The sequence below is a fragment of the Lactuca serriola genome, chromosome 4 (genome assembly GCF_051521515.1).
Source record: "Lactuca serriola cultivar US96UC23 chromosome 4, Lser_US96UC23_V15, whole genome shotgun sequence".
NCBI classification, from domain to species: domain Eukaryota; kingdom Viridiplantae; phylum Streptophyta; class Magnoliopsida; order Asterales; family Asteraceae; genus Lactuca; species Lactuca serriola.
Genome location: NC_136411.1, coordinates 338030248 through 338042636, shown reverse-complemented (window position 1 = coordinate 338042636; position 12389 = coordinate 338030248). Strand labels below are relative to the sequence as shown.

The 12389-nt window shown below is 40.1% G+C and overlaps 1 protein-coding gene across 1 annotated transcript; it reads left to right on the top strand.

Moving 5' to 3' along the window:
- The first annotated feature begins 3521 nt into the window (after positions 1–3521).
- LOC145099618 (uncharacterized) lies at positions 3522–4727 on the top strand. The gene is made up of 2 exons (XM_079037160.1): positions 3522–4065; positions 4132–4727. The coding sequence occupies exons 1-2, from the start codon at positions 3522–3524 to the stop codon at positions 4725–4727; spliced, it is 1140 nt and encodes a 379-aa protein (XP_078893286.1).
- Positions 4728–12389: the final 7662 nt, after the last annotated feature.

Sequence of the window (12389 nt, the reverse complement as noted above, 5' to 3'; positions counted from 1 at the left end):
AGTTTATGATAAAAATAAACTTTGTGCATTGAGTATAATTAAGACCAGTTTATGATAAAATTAAGTAGATTATCCTCCCAAGACTTCTTAGATATAAAAAACGACAACAACGAAGGTCATATGCAAAATTAATGTCCATTTCAGATCAGTTGAGGTAGTTGCACAACTCATTTGGAAATTCAGAGAAAGTTTTTGAACTCGGGATTAGGTCTAATATTTGATTTTATAATCACAATATTTTTAGCCCTTAAATTTATCAAAGTCGCGAAAACTATCGAATGGGGACGAATTAGATGTGCAACTTTAAACGTCATTTCCCAGAGCCCTAAATATAAGATCTAAGATCTGTCTAAGTTTTTGAAATCCTCATACCCAAGATTATCATTCACCACTTTCAGGAATATTACTAGGTATCGGGATTGCAGCACGCAAATTGAAAAAGCTAAAGAGGAGTGACATCAAAATTTTTCTACAAATATGACGTCACTCTAGTATAATAATGCATGTTTTGTTGAGTAAATGTCCAACCACACTTTCTTCTTAAATTTAATTGCACTACTCAACTTGCTTCAACAATACACACTCTCCCTAACTCTCCTATCCTCCCTCTTTATTTTCCATTAAATTCCAAGAAGAACACCACAAAAACGGGTTTTTCTGGCCACCAAAGAAGACAACAACCCTCTGTTTCCTTCCCATTTTCTTCAACGAACACAATAACCGAAACAGACCCTGTTGTCAACTGTTGTTGCTACCTCCCCTTGTCTTCTTGTTCTTTTTCCTTCACACACACACATACACACACACACAAAGGGGCTTTCCGTAGATATGTTGTCCCTCTCCACCTTAGCTCGTCGATCACCATAACCGAACATCCCATCAGTTTCCTTTTCACCGATCTGGTCGCTCCCTCCCCTTGTCTTCTTGTTCTTTTTCCTTCATACACACACACATATATATATATATATATATATATATATATATATATATATATATATATATATATATATAGGGCTAGGTTAAAATGTGGATGACATATATTGTGTGGACGTGTGTGGGTAGTGCTATATTGTAAGAATAACTTAGAAAATAGGTTATTTTTAATGCGTACATGTTTAACCTCACATAAATATCATTATTATCATCCATTATCACTAATTTTTATTTGTTTTTGTTCTCACATATCGTTTTACATTAATTCTCATTCTTACAGAATACGATTACCAAGAACACATTCTGACAGATGAGAATTAAAAAAAGTCCATAATACCCTTATAGATGATTTAATTAGTGAAAATGTGTGATAAAGATAACAGTTATGTGATGTTGAACGTATTCATATTATCTCTTAGTCATTGACACAAAATAACATCGTCCAGATGTTCGCACAATAGATGTCCATCAACATTTGAACCTATATATATATATATATATATATATATATATATATATATATATATATACACATATATAGTGCTAAATTAAAATGCACATATATAGTTTTCTATTTCCATAATTTGTTCTATAATATTTATATATGTTTTTATTTCTGAAAAAGGATATTTCGATATATTTATACATATATATATATATATATATATATATATATATATATATATATATATATATATATATATATAGAGAGAGAGAGAGAGAGAGAGAGTGAGAGAGAGAGAATACCGGCTATAGACAAAAAAAGGGGGGAAATTTAAAAATTTAGAAACAAAAAAAAAATCCAGCAATAGATATGCATTCCGCAGAGGACCCTCCGCGGATCTCCGCGGAATGACGTCATCTCTGCGAAGTGGTCGAAAAATAGGTTGTTAGCCTTTTTAATCATGTTCCACGGAATGGGTCTCTGCGTATTCAATCTAACCTCCGCGGAGAGAGCTGATTGGATCTCGTAAATACCCGACGGAGAGGTCGACGCAGAGCTCCGTGGAGAGAGTAATGCCTCCGTGGAGGAAGCAGTTTGGACGTCATAACTCAGTCCGCGGAAAGGTCGACGTGGACCTCGGCGGAGAGAGTAATGCCTCCGCGGAATGGGTGGTTGGAGCGGATTTTGAAGAGTTTTTTTATACAAAAGTTTCTTTTTCATATGTTTGTTTCATTTTGGTCGATAGATCAGTTCGTTTTCATTTGATTTTCAAAACCAAATATGAGTTTTGTTATTTTATGTACTGGAGGTTTTTAGCAGATAAGTAATGGGATTAACACCTATGTTAGACCAAACTTAAACAACTTGGGTTTACTGCTTCTGCCTAATTTTGATTGTCGAATATTGTTTGATTTGGTCAAAAGTAAGGCTAAGGTGTTCAATAGTAATATATCGTTGTCATTTCAACACCCGGTTAATGGATATGTGATGAATATTTTAGATGAAGCAGATGTTCATCAACTGACAAATGTAATTTCTAAAACGAAGGAGATTGTGCATTTGTATTTAGAGGTGTTTCAGGGATTGGTCGAACAGACAGAATCGGCTGAGAAAGTTGTACCATACAATGTTGGAAACATTGTATCTGATTAAGTTGAAGATTGTCCAGAAGAAGAAACTGTGGCACTGAATACGCTTGAAGAAAAAAAGTTATATGAGTTTGGAAGACTGACTGACAAAACTTTCTCAAACGGCGAAGAGTCAAATCAAGGATGGTCAGAAGATGAGTTCACACATAGGAAAAAAGCTTCAGACATATTTTACAGTACGCCTCCCATACCTGATTGTCCTGATCCTATTGTTGAACCCGGACCATTTCACAGTTTAGGTCTAAATGATGATATGTTTGTTCGTCAAACATATGACAACAAACAACAACTAGTTTTTTCTTTGAGTCTTAAAGCAACAAGAGAAAAGTTTCAGTTTAAGACCAAACATTCTAACAAAAATCGTTATGAGGTATATTGTGAAATTGAGAACTGTAGTTGGCGTTTGTATGCAAAACGCCTTGATCCCACTGATGAATTTGAAATCAGGACTTTCAACAACGTGCACACATGTTCGTCATTACAGATACACCCTAATCATAAGCATGCTAATAAAAAATTCATGGGTACTATATTGCATGAGATTATGGGAAAAACTCGTTCCAAGGTTTGGAGGCCTAATGAAATATCAAGGGATTTGAATGCTTTGCTGGAAATCAACGTAGATTACAAACAAGCTTGGCGTGCAAAACAATATGCTATGGAACTGTTCTTGGGATCCTCTGAAGAATGTTTTGCCAAACTTCCTATTTATTTTCACAATTTGAAGAGGCATAATCCCGGTACAGTTGCGTATATTCAAACAGATTCTGAAGATTGTTTCGAGTGTTGTTTTTATGCCATTGGAAGCACGGTAAATACAAAAAACTTCTTGTTATTTAATATATAATTTTTATAAACAAATTATAGAGTGTTTATGTGTTCCATTTTTATATATTGCAGATACGAGCGTTCAAAAGTTTTTGTCGTAAAGTTATAATTATGGATGGTGCCATTTGAAGGGTGCTTTTTAGGGAACCATATTGCATGCATTAGCTATGGATGGGAACAACCAGATACTGCCCCTTGCGCACGGAATATGCAAAAAAGAGAGTGGTCTTACGTGGACATGGTTTCTTGAAAAGTTGTATGAATGTGTTGGTGATTGTCAAGAATTGACTTTTGTAACTGATAGGGCCGATGCAATTCGTGTTAGTATTGAAAATGTTTTTCCACATGCTCATCATGGCTTGTGTGCTTTTCATATACTAGGAAACATATTACACAAGTTTGGGAAAAATGATAAAACGAAAGTGTTGTTTTGGAGGCTTGTGAAAGCTTACAAAAGAAATGTTTTTGAAGAATTGTGGTATAGATTTAGTTCTACTAGGCTGCAAGTAGCAGCGTATCTAAGTGAAATTCCGCGTGCTAAATGGACTAGAGCATATTCGCCGTCGAAACGTTACGATTACATGACCTCGAACAGTGCAGAGTCCATGAATGCTTTATCTGTAGATGCAAGGAAGATGCCTATAATACCTCTTCTTGAGTTCTTCCGATGTCTTTCACAGGAATGGTGTTACAAGCGTCGCATCGAAGGAGGTATGAATTTTATTTTGACTTTAATTAGGTCGAATAATTAGTTAATTATATATATCTTCTTTATAGGGAAACGTTCAACAGTGCTAACCGAGTGGGCTGAAAAGGTAGTTAGTAAAAATGAAGAGCGTACGACAGGATGGTCCGTTTCTGGTGTTTCAGATGCACTTTATGAAGTTCATGATTTCAAACATGGTGGCATAGTTGATCTGAGGCAAGAGACTTGTACATGCAAATATTGGGAAGGAACTGGGTTGCCTTGTGGTCATGTGATAATGCTCTTGAAGCACTTGAAAAAAACTAACTTCGGACAACTGGCTATAGATGCTTACAAAATGGAAACATACCGAAGTACGTATGAGGAGCCGGTTTACCCCCTTCCAGAACCGTGTGATTGGGAGATTCCTGATGACATGATGGTTGTGAAACCCCCGATAATGGATACATGTCAAGCTGGTAGACCGAGAAACAGAAATCGTATTCCGTCACAAGGTGAGGAACCTATAATAAGAAGGTGTAGTATATGTGATAGTACAACACATAATGCAGCGACTTGTCCGACATTGGTCCCAAAGAAACAAAAAAGGCTAGAAAAACTAGTACGGCATCAGGTAGTAACACAAAAGGAAAAGGGAAAGGGACAGAAGGGAGTCAAGAGACGCTAGAGACGCACGGCACACAAGAGACGCGTTGGATGAGTGGGACGCAGAGAGAAGACTATTGTTCAACGTTTGATTTGAATGATTGATGTTGTACATATAATTAATTATGTTTTGTTTTAGAGGACATTAATTTGTCTACTTTGAGCTGGTGTGTTTATTTTAAAGATGATGGGTAATATCATGATTATATTACTGCATAATTACTAGTAGAATAATAACTAATACTCGAAGTTAATACATTAAACAAACTAGAAACATATAGTAAACGTACAACAACGGTAATTAACTTAAGGGAATTGCAAAGGATACTTTTCTTTCTCCATTGTTATGTAGTCGTCCATTATTCTTATTTTATCTTCCATACGGTCGTTTTACCTACCAAGTTCTATCATTTCTGCATCCTTGTCAGCAAGCCATTTTTTAGACAGATTGAGATTCTTCTTAGTTTTTTTTTATCCATTCCTCATGATCTTTGATTTTTTTTGTAATCGTCATCCTTTCCTCAATATTTTTGCACTTCGCCGCAATGAGGTCACGACGTTCAGTGAGAGCCCGAGACGAGTCTTTATCTTTTTTTTGTTGTTCTTCAGCCCATTGTAGTTGTTGCAAAGTATCCTCCGACATATATGGCTCTCTTAAATTTGGTGATGGTGCAAGAAAAGGGTCGATCGGATCACATTAGAAACAATCAACTTCGTTGCACGAGCAAATATACAAAGATGAAGATGAAGTCATTTTAAATTTTAAAAAAAAAATTATAACTCTATACGAAAAATCCGACGACCATCCATGACTATATATAGTCCCTTCCACTCCGTAGAGAGCTGTTGTCAGTCCGTAGAGGTTTTTGTCAGTCCGTGTTACTGCGTTTGTCAGTTCGCATAGTTTTTTGTCTAGTCGTTGTCATGCATACATATTACAATTATGAGAATACAATTATTTATTTAAAGGTAAACATTTTTTATTAAAAAGTAAAGAACGCCAACAAACCATTACAAGTACGATTAACATAGAACTAAATACAAACTAATATTCGTTGTGATCCATACAATAAAGTTCAATTGAATTGGCGTGGAGGTAAGACCACAACACTTTCGACTGGTTTTTCCCAATGCCTAAGGGTTGGAATAGGATTGACCGTCTCAGTTTGATAAGCATTTCGATACACCGCTGTACTTAACTTTAAATTTACCATTTGATGGATTTCTGCAATTTCGAGTCTGTGTAGTGAAGCTATAACATGCTCACAAGGTATACCGCATTTTGCCATTTACCGCAACTACAAATACCACGGTCTAATTGTACATATTCGGTTGTTGAATACTTAGTCACTTCATATCTATCGCCAACAATATGCGTAATCCTACAACCATCCGAGTGGATAAATCTTTTATGAATCACCTTAAGTGCATAAGGGGTTAGAAGATTGTGAAAATCCCCTGTGAAATCAGTTGAATCAATAAAAAAAATTATAATGTCATAACGTATAATAAACATATCAATTCACCTTTTTAATGATGTCATAACTTATAATTACCTCCAAACGCAACACGTTGAAGATACACTGCTTGCATCGAGTCATGAACAATTTCAATGATTTTTGTTATTGGAAACTCATGCGTGTTTGTTTTAAACCAATTGACAACATCGGGAATGTCAATGAATTTAACATTGAAACATACTCTTGGAAAACAAGCCCATACCCATTTTGCAATGGGAATATTGTCAATCCAATGAAGATCATTCCCATTTACCTCATTTTTTAAATTGTTCAAACATGCATAAAATTGTGATAAATTATACGCTTTACACGTCTTCCAGAACAACTGTTCTACGACTGTATTCCTTCCGATGGAAGCACGAATTTTCTCGGCTATATTTTTACAACAATAGCCATGATATGAATCCGGGTAGACTCTGTGGACTGCAAAGTCTATAGAATCAGACATATCGCTTATGAAACCAAATTATGTATTGTCACCTAAACAGTCTTTAAGCGTCCTCATGAAACATAACCATGAATTGTCACAATTTATGGCTCCAAGGCAAACGCTATGAGAAGGGGTTCATGATTTCCATCTAAAGCAACAACAATGTACATGGATGTTACATACGCCCCAATTAGAGGTACTTGACCAACGGATATGATTGGTATCATAGACGTGAGAAACGTATGAATCTGTCAGTCAACATAAGAATATTAGGCATATAACAACTTGAAATAACTAAATATTTATTTACTATAAGGGACTACATACCACGCATCCCAATGCCACGAAACAAATTTGGAAACGATTATACTGATCCTTCGTAACGTACGTGAAGGTGGTAGGATTGCTTCTTTCCAGATTATGGAAAAAAGTCGGTAGGCTGGAGAAACTTTTCCTTAATACATGATTGATTGAACTCATTTTCACAACTTTCGACACCTTGTAAATTTTCGTCATGGTTGTCCAATTTATAAGGAATTAGTATACAGTATTCCGCAGAACTTACTTGTCAGTCCGCGTAAATGTGTTGTCATTACGCGTAGCTAATTTGTCAATCCGCGTAAGCTGTTTGTCAGATAATGTTTTTTGAATGTATGGTTTTGTAACATTTGTTGGTCAAATATTTTTTTTTAAAATAAAGGATAAATACCATATTACATTTAAATAAAGAAATACAAGAACAATACAAAATGAAGTTCTACTTAAAAAACGGTACATTTTTCAAAAGATTCCAAGGGGCTTCAAACTCGAAACTCTGTCCGTTGCTAATGGATTTGTATTCTTCTTTAGCCACCTGTTGCAACGCTGAAAATTTCAAAACAATTTTTCATTTAAAATAATCGTTTAATTCTTAAAAACACTTTGTTTAAAATCTCATTCATAATTGAATTACAAAACATAACTCCATTTCCACTTGTATAATAAACCAGGATCCTCAAAACATGACTCTTTCTCTGGTGTGTACAATCGAGCTGGTGCCTTCCCGTGATACTGTAATAACCTGAAACACACAACAGAAAACACTGTAAGCACGAAGCTTAGTGAGTTCCCCAAAATACAACCTACGCACAAACGCCTTTCCAGGCCCTGACCTTCCGGTCCATGTGTCTCAGGGGACTTCCGTCCCGACTGGGTAAACCTTCCGGTCCTACCCATGCCAACCTTATGGTCCACATCACAACGCCTTCCGGCCCATGACATATCCGCCTTCCGGCCCATAACATATTCGCCTTCCGGCCCATAACATAATGCCTTCTGGCCCATATCAAACATATCATATATAACACATATAACGATTAACTTATCACACATGACACATATATCTCATACCATATCCGACCTTCCGGTCCCACAGTCAAACCCTTCTGGATATAGTATAATGAGAAGACTCACCTCGCGTATTTCGATAACTCGCAAATCCCGGAAATCACTCGCGCTCGATCCTCCGAGCTATAATCCTCCTATAACACCATAGATCTCTAATTAACACTTTCTCAACTAAGGTTGACTAGCCCTATCAAGTCAACACTAGTCAACTCTGGTCAACGGTCAACGGTTGACCCGACTCGCCGAGTCTGGCGTGGACTCGCCGAGTCCCTACGGGAACCCGATCCCTCTGAATCTCTTCCGACTCACCGAGTCACTCACCCGACTCGGTTACTCCACCCCTGGTTCATAATCACTGGACAACCCACACCAACTCGCCGAGTCTGGGAATGGACTCGGCGAGTGCATTCCATGCACAACCCCAAACGACCTTCTGAGGTCAGATCCGCTTTCACTAACTTATAGATCCAGTCTCCTTGAGCTTATTGACCACGTAAAGTTCAAGTCCTGATGCTCATCAAGCATTGAATAGCTCATGAATGGTGTTTTAGCCTCAAATACATTGATCCCAAGCCAATACCTCGATGGATACATCTAAAGCTTTGGTAATGAGGTGCTCTGGACCTCTATGGGTCCAAATCCAGGACCTTAACTCGCTAGGGGACCATGAGGACACTATATCTAGCCACAAATGGGTTCAAAAGCCCTAAATCTACATGAACATCACAATAACAGAGAATCATTCGAGATTGTACCTCATTTGTGATGTTCTGGACCTCAATCTTCAAGAATCCACCCCTATCTTGCTTCCTCTTGGCTAGATCTCCTCTTTCCTAGCTAGACAACAACTCTAAGATCAACAATGGCTCCTTCCCTCACTTGAATCACTCATTTGCTCTAGGGTTTCACTCTGGGGACTGATGAGTGCAAATGACGGCCATAAGGCCCTTTAAATATGCCTCAAACCCGAGAAATTAGGGTTTCATTAAACAGCGTGGACTCGCCGAGTCCGGACGTGAACCCGCGCCGAAATCGCGATCATACTCGGCGAGTCTGAGCTCCAACCCGCTGAGTCCCCTCACAAATCACCAAAAATTATAAGAATAGCTAATACCTGGGAATCCGGGCTGTTACAATTCTCCCCCACTAGAACTAGACTTCGCCCTCGAAGTCTCGCTCTGCAAATAACTTCGGATGCTGCTCGCGCATCTCTTGCTCCGGCTCCCAAGTCATCTCGGACCCCTTACAATGCCGCTACTGAACCAAAACCCAGTGTATCTCCTTTTTCCTCAGAACCTTTTATTTTTCGATCTCTGATTGCCACTGGTCTCTCAGCACAATTCAAGCTCGCATCCACCTGAATATCCTCTAATGGAACCACTTGCCGACTCATCGGCTGTACATTTCCTCAGTTGCGACACATGAAAAGTGTCGTGAATCTGCCCCAACTCTGCTGGCAAATCCAAACGATAGGCCACCCGGCCTGCCCTCGCGATCACTCGGAATGGACCAATATATCGGGGCCCCAACTTGCACCTCTTCCTGAATCGAATCACTCCTTTCCAGGTAGAGACCTTCAGGAGTACAAGGTCACGACCAAAAATTCGAGCTCGGACCGGCGCCTGTCCGCATAACTCTTATGGCGACTCTGAGTGGTCAACAACCTCTGCCTGACCTGTTGTATCTACCTTGACGTCTGAAGCACAATCTCTGTACTTCCCATCACACGTTGCTCTACCTCTCCCCAGCAAATGGGGTCCAATACCCCCTTCCCTACAACAGCTCAAAGGGTGGCATACCAATGCACTAATGATGGCTGTTGATATAGGATAACTCAACCAAGGATAAATACGTGCCGCAACTCCCTCCGAAATCTAATACACATGCCCGAAGCATGTCTTCGAGCGTCAGAATCGTTCGCTCGCTCTGAAGTGTCCTTAGACATCATCATGATAAGCTCTAGCTCATTTCTCATATCCCTCCTTGAGCCTGAGCACCAGGTCAGCTTTTGACTTCACAACTGAGCCTCCAAAGGTCACCCATATCATGATCCAAATATCCCACTAACTTCCTCCCCTTTGACCATTATCCCGGCCTAGGGACACGCAAGTCACAAAATTCTCTTTTCCTCATGCGAGAAAATACAATCCAACCGAGGATCGTCTCAACTCTAATCTTTGGTTTCTGTTGTGCATATCCCTTGCGCATCTCGCCGCATCTCCCGACAGAGACGGAGACCCCACTCTCGCCCCCGGTTCAACACCCAGGCTCCAAAACTCAATACTAGGGCTACTCAAGCCCAAAACTCTTCCACATCATACACTGATCTGAGAACATTCCATCATCACATTCTCTTGCCATCTAGTGAGTATTACGGCTCCCCGCAGTATCACAACACCCTCTAACTAGTGAGTGCTACGGCTCCCCGCAGCATCACAACACCCTCTGACTAGTGAGTACTACGGCTCCCCGCAGTATCACAACACCCTCTGACTAGTGAGTACTACGGCTCCCCGCAGTATCACAACACCCTCTGACTAGTGAGTACTACGGCTCCCCGCAGTATCACAACACCCTCTGACTAGTGAGTACTACGACTCCCCACAGTATCACAACACCCTCTAACTAGTGAGTACTATGGCTCCCCGCAGTATCACAACACCCTCTGACTAGTGAGTACTACGGCTCCTCGCAGTATCACAACACCCTCTGACCCCATTAGCTCATGCTTCGCAGACTATCATAGGCAGCTACCCATACTCGACTCGAAGATGCATCCTAGGCTCTGGAAGCAATCGTCATATCAAAATGCCCACCCTTGCGAAGATTCACTCTCTTAAATAATCTCCCTGGATGCCCATACTCGAAGGGCTCCCACTGGATCCGTAGATACCTGATACACCACCAGTCGTTTCAACTCAAGATTCACGAGTAACTCCGAAATAAAGATATCATACCCGGATACCTCGGAATATCCCAACAGAACATCACAAGATCCTGCCACAACCACTGATTCCCTTACTCCCAACACCATACACATACAACAATACATTTCCTCTATCACTCGAGGCGGAACTTCAGTGCATCCAAACACTCAATTGGAATACAAGGAAGGCACTAACCTTTCAGAACACACTGATGATCTTCCGAAACCCTTTCCACTACTGCTCAAAATCCAAGCAAGAATACACATCGCAGCTCGGGAGTTGGCTACTCGACAATCTTCTACCCATTTTTCAACCCAGAAGTTCGCAACTGCCCATACTATCATTACGAGCCTTCTACTTGAGACGACTCTGACCACCACCAGATTCCTGATCATTGACCACCCGCTTTGGAGACACCCATCCTTCTGTCAGACATATACCACATGCATTATCTCGCCCTGCACCTTTCCTTGATCACCAATGACCCTGATCTCATGAATTCAAGCCGCAGGTTTCTGCATCCAACCCCTAACCGCTCTTGCAGAAATCTCCGGGTCTCTCAATAAACCACCCGGTTCTCCCCCACTTAGGGTTCGAACCATCACTATCTGACACATCAACAACCTCACGAACTATTTTCACCAACAACAACGCACCTGCCCCTGGAAAGTGCTACGCAACGCCCGATAATCCCCTTTAAGGAAATCAATCGATATCATAACTCTGAACCTTAGGTGAAATCCTCAAGAACTTCTCGTCACGACTGCCTCTAGTTGTTCCAAGTCTCGTACCAATCCAATACCAAGCAACTCAACTGTTCAATAACATCACTGACTCATAAACTGGACCACGAAATCATCATATTCCCCCACCTCGACTCATCAACCGACGTTCCAACACATGGATCATCCCAAAAACAGGGACCCACTCCCATATTCAATACCCAACATAAATAGGAAAACCACTACACTGATTAACTCGATTGGACTCCCCCACTAATACCTCTACAATACGCCTTACTATACTCAAATAGGTGTAACGTGGTCCTCGACTATCTCAGTCCCATCTGACTATCTGCTCATGGTAAATCACTGTCTCGCAGCACACATGCTACCTGATACTCTGATGGAAAATCATTATCAATGACAACCTGCAGGGTTTTACCCCCAAACCCAAAACTTAAACATCGGGCTTCTCATGTTCCACACACGAACATAAATAGCACCACTCATGTCATAGAAGGTGACCTCTCCTCTATCGACTGATTGCTCAACTCAGACCGAAATTCTCCCCTCCCTCTAACTCCTTAACAAAATACTCTGATAGGCTCTCGACCTCCCTCTCGAGGGACGCCTCTCCAAACTCAATCATGGCCTACAGGCCTAAAACCCATAGCGTCCAATCTCTACCTCATCAATCGT

What these genes read in the sequence shown, in the direction of transcription:
- LOC145099618 (XM_079037160.1), top strand. Translation starts at nt 3,522, where the DNA reads ATGGATGGGAACAACCAGATACTGCCCCTTGCGCACGGAATATGCAAA. An exon ending in CAAGCGTCGCATCGAAGGAG is followed by an intron (nt 4,066 to 4,131) that starts GTATGAATTTTA and finishes TCTTCTTTATAG; the next exon opens with GGAAACGTTCAACAGTGCTA.